This window comes from Crocuta crocuta, unplaced genomic scaffold (assembly GCF_008692635.1).
Source record: "Crocuta crocuta isolate KB4526 unplaced genomic scaffold, BGI_CrCroc_1.0 scaffold110, whole genome shotgun sequence".
In the NCBI taxonomy this organism is placed as follows: Eukaryota; Metazoa; Chordata; class Mammalia; order Carnivora; family Hyaenidae; genus Crocuta; species Crocuta crocuta.
In genome coordinates, this window is record NW_027527386.1 from 1,787,238 (window position 1) to 1,796,929 (window position 9,692).

The 9,692-nt window shown below is 62.8% G+C and overlaps 1 protein-coding gene across 6 annotated transcripts in view; it reads left to right on the forward strand.

Annotated features, from left to right (window-relative positions):
* Window positions 1-9,692, forward strand: part of DPP9 (dipeptidyl peptidase 9) — a 41,562-nt gene that overhangs the window by 8,005 nt on the left and 23,865 nt on the right. For 5 of the 6 annotated variants that reach the window (XM_077780968.1, XM_077780992.1, XM_077780784.1 and 2 more), the window contains 5 exons: window positions 3,663-3,775; window positions 4,722-4,895; window positions 4,978-5,146; window positions 5,700-5,813; window positions 8,371-8,499. In XM_077780968.1, coding sequence (XP_077637094.1) covers window positions 3,663-3,775; window positions 4,722-4,895; window positions 4,978-5,146; window positions 5,700-5,813; window positions 8,371-8,499 — 699 coding nt within the window. Of the gene's footprint in view, window positions 1-2,719; window positions 3,195-3,662; window positions 3,776-4,721; window positions 4,896-4,977; window positions 5,147-5,699; window positions 5,814-8,370; window positions 8,500-9,692 lie in introns of those variants that run through there. The other variant, XM_077780911.1, reaches the window with a different exon arrangement.

Consider the following 9,692-nt stretch of genomic DNA (forward strand, 5'->3'; position numbering starts at 1 on the left):
CGGGCCCTGTGTGGGTGTTGGCATGAGGGGTGGCAGCCCCGGTCTGTGAAGGCTGTTCCCCGCCTGCGGCTGACCCCTGCCCAGGGCACTGGATGGCCCTCCCCACCTTCGAGGGCACATGTGTGGGAAGCACGTGGTGGTGTGGCGGGCACGGGGTTGGGCGAGGAGGGCCCAGGAACAGTGCTGAGCAGGCGGGCACCCTCAGCCACCCCCATTCCGTGGCTGCTCCCAAGCGTGGTTGCAGCGGAGGCTGTGCCCCTCCCCGCTGCGCCCTCCCCACCCCCCAGCTGGAAATCTGCACGACATGGCCCCTTGTGGACAAGGGGCGCCCGCTCTGGCCTGGGAGGGACAAGGACGGCCTGCTCTGGGCGCTGGTCACCTCGGGGTGGGGCCCCGGGTCAGGGGTGACCGGGACACGTGGGCTGTGGTGGCTGCTTCTCTCTTCCCTGTGGTTCCTTGACCCCCAGCACGGTTCTCCAGCCGTCACCGACTCAAACCCAGGCTGTCGTCCCGGGCAGGACACGTGTGTGTTTCCTGGGGTTCCCGAGGTCACAGTCACCCTGACTCAGTGGCTTAAAAGAACCGAAATAGATTCCGTCGCAGTTCTGGACACCGGAAGTCCGAAGTCAGTTTCTCCGGCCAAAATCCAGGCGTCCGCAAGGCCGCGCTGCACTCCCTGTGGAGGCTGTGGGGGAGGATCCGCTCCTTGACCTTCCGAGTTGCGGTGTGGCCGCCAGGGCACATGGCCTCCTCTAACCTGCGCTGAGATCTGTCACCGTCTCCCTCATAAGGATGCGTGACTCACTTCGGGCCCACCTCGGTGACCCAGCCTCCCCCCAACTCCGGATCCTTGACTTAACCCCATCCGCAGGGTCTCTCTTGCTGCAGAAGGTGACATACAGGTTGTGAGGATTAGGACCTGAGTGCTTGGGGACCATTGTCCAGCCAACCACAGAGCTGCTGAAAGGGACAGAACCCTCTGAGCCGGCCTGAACCACCCGGGGCGCCCAGGGGAAGGACGTGGGTGTGCCGCAGAACCCCCCCTGGGCCTTGCCTCGTGGCCCTGAGAGCCCGGGGCTGCATGGGGCCCAGGCCCCGCGTACACGCCGTGTGTCCATGTCTCTCCACGCGCTCGCCCTCACTGTGTGCCTGCCGTGTGTCCCGCGGTCCCACCTCGGGTTCCAGCCACCGGCACCAAAGGACGAGCTCTCGGGGTCTCTGAGAGAGGGAACTAGACCGGTTCAGTGAGGAGCAGGTGTCTGGCCGTGCGTGCGGTTCCTGCCATCCATGGGATGCCTGCCACCGTGGCCGGTAGGGACAGCCCTAGACAAGGGCTGTGGGCATGACAGGGACCCTGGAACCTTCCCAGGATGCCTCCAAGCCATCCTGCCTCTTTTGGGGTGACATTGCCCACCTTTGAGCTGATCTACCATCAGTCCGTTCGCGGTGCGCTTGGGCTCACTTCACGTCCAGGTTCTTGGGGACGAGCCTCTCTGGAGCCCCAAGTGCTTTTGTGACAGGTCATCATGCTGGGCTGGCACCGGGGAGTCCTGCTGCCAGCCATGTGCGTGGACAGGACAGAAGGGGCCTCTGAGGGCCATGCCCTGCGTGCTTCCCCTGGGACCCCCCTGCCTCCCCAGGCAGTGCCGGGCTTGCTGTCGCCGGGACCCCAGGGAGCGCTCTTTGGGGGTGCGCCGGCTCCATGGGGGTTGTTCGGCTTGTCCCCCTGCAGCTGGGTGTCTCATGCAGGACAGAGGAGGACGCAGGGCCCCTGACACCTCGGGGAGTCCTATGGAAGGGGGAGGGACGCCTCTTGTGTCCTTGTGACCCAGAGGAGAGCCGGGCCAGTGTGGGCCATGTGCCCATCACGCTGTTCCTGGGGACACAGGCACGGACATGGCGCTTGTGCAGAGCTGGGCCGCCTGCCGCCCCGTGGATGTTGGGGGCTGGGGTGCTGTCCCCAGAGGTCGGGGGGCAAGGACAGCAGAAATCAGACCCCGGGCTCCTGCGCCCAGCGTGTGACGTCACCGTCACAGGTGCCAGGGCATTCCCTGCTCTGTGCCACTCGGTGCTGTCACTTCCTAATCCGCTGGGCAGAGGAGGTGGCTCTGATGTCGTTTGCAGAGCTGTACTGGTGACTTCCTGTTTGGAGAGCCCTGAGGACAGGGCCCGGCTGGAGCTCATGCCTCGGGGCTGCTGGCCTTCCGCGTGGCTCCTGCTCAGCTGCTTTCAACGCCGCGTAATCCACAGAGCCTGAAACTCACTTTTCTAAAGGTGGGTGGCTCGGGTTTTCAGTGCACTCAGTGCGTTGTGCAACCACCGCTATCTAATTCCAGAACATTTCCGTCACTTGGAAGGAAACTCTGGACCAGTTAGCCCTCGCTCGCCTCCCCCGCCCCCTGGCGTGGCACCGTGAGAGTAAATGGGATCAGGCGCCACGAGAGTCTCGTCCCCACTTGTCACGTGGACTTGAGAAGGGAGGATGTCAGGGCGGGGGTGGGGCGCCATCACGCCTGTGCCTCCAGCTGGGGATGAGAGGCGGAGGCACAATGTCAAGGGCCTGTGGCCATGAAATCGTGGGTGTGGCCATGCGCTTGGTTTCCTAAACGTGAGCTTAATCAGGTTTGTCCTTGAGACCTTTCTTGAAACACGTTCTCCTCTCACTGACTGAACTTCCTGGGCCACGGTGACCGCAAGTGGAAAGCCCGTGTGTATCGCCACGTCAGCGCTCTGTCCGTAAAGACAACTGTGACAAGAACAGACGTCAGCAGGCTCTGGCCTCACAGGCACCGAGCTCGGGGCCTCGAAGAGGCGAGAGCAGGTGTGGGGAGGTTCCGGAAAGAGGCCGACGCCACCATGTTGAGTCCTTCCCCGGGGAAGCACAGGACTGAGAGGGTCCCTCCCGCACTCCATCACTAACCCGTTAACAGCGGCCGCCCCGCCATCGTCCACTGAGTCGAAGACACTGCCAGTTGGAAGATAGGCTGTCACTTTATTTGCCGCTAAGAACCTGACAGCACTTTTGACAGTAAGACGCAGCCGAAAAGCAAGAAGGCGAAAAACCGTCAACTCGCTGGCGGAATGGTCCCCTTCTCTCCGGGATTCCACGTGACGTGTGCATCTGCGCCCTGCTCGTTTCGTCCATGCAGAATCCTTGCCGGGCAGCTTCCATCCTCGCAGGCGGGGTAGAGTGGGTCAGTGGGCAGCGTCCAGGGATGTCGCCATGGCCTCAGAGGCACTCCTGGTGTCGAGCGGTGGGGGCTGGCGGGGCGCGTGTCCCGGCTCCCTGCCGACGCTTGCTCTCCGATCCTGGATTAATCCTTGGCCTCCGCCAAAGCCTTTAACAGGAATGGATCCTGAGACCCGAGCCTAACCTGTTGGGGGTGGGGTTGCACTGACACCTTCTCTTCTCTGTCTGTCCCAGCCTCTCAGGCGCGGAAGAATCCCGCCCCCCCCGCCCCCCGTTACTGGTGCTAATGTGCTCGAACCCAGGGCCGCAGTGTCTGTGGGGAGGGCTGCACACCGGGAGGGGCAGTGGGAAGCGGAACCAGCCGGCCCAGCCCGGGGGAGCCAGAGTCACGGCTGAGACCAGCCCTTGCCCCAAACCCTCACCCTGCCCTGGGTGAGGTCACCCACTCCGGATTTTCTCTCTTCTCCCCAAGGGATGCCTTACGGCAGCCGCGAGAACTCCCTCCTCTACTCGGAGATCCCCAGGAAGGTCCGGAAGGAGGCCCTGCTGCTCCTGTCCTGGAAACAGATGCTGGATCACTTCCAGGTGAGCCACGCGCTGCCCTGGGCGCCGCCCGCGGGCCAGAAAGACAGGTGCGGGACCCAGCCCTGTGGCCAGTAGCGGCCTGGCCACCTCCCCCCTGTGCCCCAGCCCCAGGGCACGACTCTGACTAGAGCTCTTAACCGAAGTGCTTCTTCCTTCTTGACGCCTCACTCAAGTCTCAGAAGCAGCCCGGGCTGAGGCCCTGCAGCGGAGACTCGGCTAATAATTAACGTCGTCCCGGGTCGGCTCCCCAGGAGAAGAGGGCTGGTGAGGGAGGGGCGAGGGTGCCTATTGTTGTGCTTTATGTTGACTCCTTGGTTGTGATGGCACCGTGGCAACATGCGGTGGTGCACCTCTCCACGCACACACGGCCGCCTGCGCTTCTGCCCCGATCCCACCGGGCAGGGGTCACTGCACTCAAGGTTCTGGTTTTCAAACATGGCGTTTCTTGTCAGCAGCATCGCCTGCACCTCCACATTGTGCTCAGAGCTCCCGTCGGGGCCGCTGCGCGGTGTCCGCGGTGTCTGCTCGCCCAGACCCCCCAGGGCCGGGTGTTTGGGTGGCCCGGGGGGCCTGGGTGGGAGGGAGCAGCAGCTCTGGGCGGATGGGCGGCGATCCGGGCGGGAGGGAGGGCGTTGGGGACCAGGGAGGGCACCGTGGGCAGCCCCGTCTGCCTTGGAGAGGATCTCTGGGCAAATGTGGGCACAAGTGAGCCCAGAGATAGGCCAAGAGAGGAGGGAGCCTCAGGTGAGGCCAGAGCCTATCAACCCATCTCCTGTGGGGGAGGGGGCGCTCTGGCCGCCTGGTTGGGGAGCCCCCTGCAAAAAGTGCTCAGCAGAAAGTCCCTTCTGGTGTGGGCCCCTGGCAGAGATGCAGACCCCTCCCAGGAATGCCCAGGGCGCCGGGTTCCTGGCTGCTGACGGTGCCCCGTCTGCATCCCTGTCCCCAGGCCACTCCCCAGCACGGAGTCTACTCTCGAGAGGAGGAGCTCCTTCGGGAGCGGAAGCGCCTGGGGGTCTTCGGCATCACCTCCTACGACTTCCACAGCGAGAGTGGCCTCTTCCTATTCCAGGCCAGCAACAGCCTCTTTCACTGTCGCGACGGGGGCAAAAATGGCTTCATGGTGAGCCCTGGCCCCTGGCTGGGGGCGGGGTGGGCAGCCAGGCAGCTTTCTGTCCCCCTGAGCCAGCCCTCTGTGTTCCCAGGTGTCCCCCATGAAGCCCCTGGAGATCAAGACCCAGTGCACCGGGCCCCGCATGGACCCCAAGATCTGCCCTGCCGACCCTGCCTTCTTCTCCTTCATCAACAACAACGACCTGTGGGTGGCCAACCTTGAGACGGGCGAGGAGCGGCGGCTGACCTTCTGCCACAGAGGTGAGGCCGCGCCAGGGGCGTGCTCCCGTCCTGGGTGGACACACGTGTGGATGGCCACCCTGGCCACCGCAGCGGCTCCCAGAAGGCCCCATTCCTACTCTGTTACCCCGGACCACCAGGCGCTTTCTTAGACCCTGCCATCCCGGTTCCCCTCCTTTTTTATTTATTAAAAAAAAATTTTTTTTAACGTTTATTTATCATTGAGAGACAGAGCATGCTCATGGGAGGGGCAGAGAGAGGGAGACACAGAATCTGAAGCAGCTCCAGGCTCTGAGCTAGTTGTCAGCACAGAGCCCGACGCGGGGCTCGAACTCACAAACCACGAGACCTGAGCCGAAGTCGGACGCTTAACCGACTGCGCCCCCCAGGCCCCCCTAGTTCCCTTCCTGTGGGGTCCCGCCGTGGCCTCCGTGTGACTCAGCCACAGTGGCCTGTGCCCCCACCAGGCGCTTGTTCTGCCTCTGCTCGTTCGAACACCCTCCCCCCCCCGGCCATCCGACTCCTGGGGTCTGTGCACTGGGTTCCTCATGGCACCCGGCTCTCTCCCCTCCAGGCTCACCCAGTGTCCTCGACGACCCTAGGTCCGCGGGTGTGGCCACCTTCGTCATCCAGGAAGAATTCGACCGCTTCACCGGCTACTGGTGGTGCCCTGCTGCCTCCCGGGAGGGTAGGTGCCCTCGCGTTTCTGAAAGCACCTCCACGCGTTCCTTCCTTTTGTTGACGGGGCCACAACCTGCCTGCCTTTCTGCCCCCGGCCCTTTTCACGTAAACCAAATCTCCGCAGCCTTTCTAGGGATAGTCGTGTCCCAAGCCGTTCAGGCCATGCTGACAGGACACCTCAGACCCGGGTGGCTGGTGAACAACAGACATTTATCGCTCCGGGTTCTGGAGGCTGAAGGCCAAGGCCAGGGAGCCGGCAGGTTGGGCGTCTGTTGAGAACCCGCTTCCTGGTCCCCTGAGCACCGTCCTCCCCCCGCGTGCTCCCAGGCAGGAGGCCAGGGCGCTGTCTCTGGGCCTCTGTCAGGAGGACACGCGTCTCATTCCTGGGGGTCCCATCCCCTGACCCAGTCCCCTCCCGGAGGCCCCACCTCCCCATACCAGCGCCCTTGGGGAGGATTTGAGATTTGAATGCGGGGATACGAACTCTGTCCATTGCAGTCGGGACACAGAGGACTTTAATGACCAAGTGTCGCCGGGGTGAGGACGGACCACGGTGTGCTTAACCAGCTCCATGCCACGGACACTTGGGCTGTGTCTGGTTTTGGGTTTGGATTTTGTCTTTTGTGGTAAACGGCGCTCCAATGAACGTTTTTATATGCATGTTCTGATCTGGGAGTTTCTCAGTGATACTTAACCAGGAACGATTCTGCTCCCTGGAAGCACCGGGTCGCATCTGGGGACGTTGTGGTTGTCACGACAGGGCGGCTATGGGTATCTAGTGGGCAGGAGGCAGGGGTGCTCCTCCGCACCCTACAGCGACCAGGACGGGCCTCTCCCCAGGGGAGGATCCAGCCCCAAACGTTAGCAGGCCCGAGGAGCCTAAGTCCTGCCGCAGAGAAAGTCCCACCGTAGGAGAGCTGAGCTGACGCCGCCTCCGGCTTAAATCTTGATGGATTGGCTGTTTATAAAGGAAGAAGCCAGACCAGTGGGTCTTTTTATGTCTGTGTCTCTGTCTTCGTAGCGTGGAAGTGTCTTGTCCCCTCCGGTGTTCGGTCAGGCAAAATCCGTCTTCTCCAGGTGGGGACTTGTTTCTGGAATGTGCCAGGAGCATCATCTCCTCTTGCGCTGCTAATTGATTTCTCTGTGGCCTTCGTGGCCCTGTGAGCTTCCGCTGCGCTGTTCCGGGTGCCGGGCTCTGGCTGTCTGTGCTCGGAGCCCCGTCTCCTGTTCGCTCTTGTCTCTGTTTGATTCACCTTGTCCTTAAAATCGACTTAAGAGGAAGACTTTACGGTCCTCGCATCATAGAAGCAAGATGCTAAATCCTGTGATACAGACAAGCCAGTGTGATGTGTTTAAGCCCCATCAGAGGGATACCTGAGGCCTCCTGGTCCTGCGTGAGACGCAGGCCGGGTCGCAGGTTACAGGGGAGAGCTCCGTGACCTCTCCTTCCACCCGGGCCAGGGCCCTCGGGGCGCTGCCGCGTGGCGTGTACCCGCAGGGCTTGTGCCTCTGAAGCCAGGGTCCAGTGTCCTCTCATTCAGCCTGTGGCTCCCTGCACCCGGAAGCGTCCTGGTCAGCGAGGTGGGCTCGTCAGCCGAGGACCAGGTCTCTCCCCCTCAGCACCTTGGGTCCCAGGCAGGATCATCCTCTGTGCTGGGGGCCGCCCTGAGAGCACTGTGAGGTGTTGAGCAGCACCCCTGACCTCTCCTTGAGGTGTCCCTTGGGCTCTGGCTGCCACAGGTGACCCCTGGGCTCACAGAATAGCCCCTGGTTGGGACCCGCTGGTCTGGATGATCTCAGAGGCCCTTGCTCTGGCGTGCTGGTGCGGCTCAGAACCCCGCAGGCAGAGCCCCCTGATGCCAGGCCGTCAGCCCCCTGGATATGGAGGATCGGGGCTTTTCTTCAGCCACGTCCACGGCCACCCAGGGGCCTTCTTCCTGGCCGCCAGAGTCGGAGGCCAGGAGTGCCCCTTGCAGGGCGGGTGGACACAAGCCTGAGGCAGGGTCTGGGCCGCCAGAGCCAAGCCCCACAGATGCGGCGGCCCAACAGCAGGTGTTTACCATCCTGGTCCCGGGGGCGGGAAGTCTGCCACCAGGTGTCCCCAGGCTGCTTCCTCCTCGGCGGCCGTCTTCTCCCCGTGTCCCCAGGCAGTCATCCCTCTGTGTGTCTGTGGCCTTGTCTCTTGTTTGAGGACACTGGTCAGATAGGGGGGCCGCTCTGATGACTTTCTCTAAGCCTCATCACCCCTCTGACACCCTCTCCACATCCAGCCCCATCCTGAGGTGCTGGGGGCGCCCAACAGGGGACCTCAGTTCAGCCCCGCAGTACCACCTAGGGCCGCCTCTCGTGCCATTTGAGTTCTCCTTCCCACTGTGCAGGTAGGAACACCGAGGCCCTGGGATGAGATGTGACGGGGTTCCGGCAGAGCCTGGCTTCTAGCCCCGGGGCCCAGGCTCTTGTCCGGGCCCTGCTGTCATAGATCTGGGTCCCCCATGCGTGCGAGAGGGGGGTGAGGTGACGGCACGGTGCGTGGCGCTCCCGGCAGCTCCCCCTGCTCCTTCCAGGTCCTGAAGGCTGCAAGACGCTGCGGATCTTGTACGAGGAAGTTGACGAGTCCGAGGTGGAGATCATTCACGTGCCCTCTCCTGCGCTGGAGGAAAGGAAGACGGATTCCTACCGCTACCCCAGGACAGGTGAGGGCGCTGGGCTGCGGTCCAGGGCTCCCGGGGCAGGCGTGCACCACACAGGGCCCGGAGAGGCTGGCTGGGCCCGAGGACGGCAGCAGGGCCGCTGCCACGGCCTGGGGCGCCTGCTCCCTGCCTCGGGGCCCTGGGGGGACGGTGCGGGGGGGCCGTGAGGGGGTACGGGCCCCCTCCAAGGCATGTAGGGTATTTGTCACCTTGGGGGAATGCGGGCTCGAGTTTGCCCTGTTTGTTAAAGAGGCCAGAAACGCAGGTTTCTTCAAGAAACGGCCACTTCATGGGGCGCCTGGGTGGCTTAGTCCGTTAAGCGTCCGACTTTCGCTTAGGTCATGATCTCGCAGTTCGTGGGTTCGAGCCCCGCATCGGGCTCTGTGCTGACTGCCAGCTCAGAGCCTGGAGCCTGCTTCAGTCTGTGACTCCCTCTCTCTCTGACCCTCCCCTGCTCACGCTGTCTCTCTCTCTCTCTCCTAGAAATAAATAAAACATTAAAAAATTAAAAAAAAAAAAAGAAACGGCCACTTCTTAAATGCTCCTCGAATTATTTAAAAATCCCTAGTGAGCAATACGAAGTGTGGTGTGGGCCAGACTCGGGCTGGTTTTGGTCCCCTGGGAAGCAGGTGGTAAGCGCCTACTGTGTGGTCCACTGACAGGGCCTTCCCAGGACACATCAGTCCTCAGCATAGGCGGGAAAGGTCAGCCCCTCCTACCCCGCTGGACGGGTGGGAAACTGAGGCTCAGGGGTGCTGCCTGCCCTGGTGGAGGGCGAGTGCTGCAGGCCAGGGCGGGACTGATACTGATCGTAGGAGTAGCTGGAGCCGGACCCATGCCTGTCCCTGGAGGGGCTGCTGGGTCATCCCAGCCAGCAAGCCGCCTGCCTCCCGACCGCTCAGGGCGCACCCGTCTGCATTGGTGACGGTCTTAGCACAGATGTGTCCCGTCTTTGCGACCAACTCCCGGGCTCTCCACAGGCGGGGAGCCACGTTCTTTCCGTTTTTGTCCCCCACGACCTGCCTTCCCACCCGGCACGGTGTCTGGCCTGTGTTCTTAAATGGTGAAGACGCTTGTCACGGAACAAGGTCAGGGCCAGAGTCAGAAAGGCCTGCCCAAGGGACTTTGTGCCTGGACCAGAGAGTTGACGCACCCACGGAGAGACCTTTGGATTCCTGGCCTCCCCTCCCCCCACC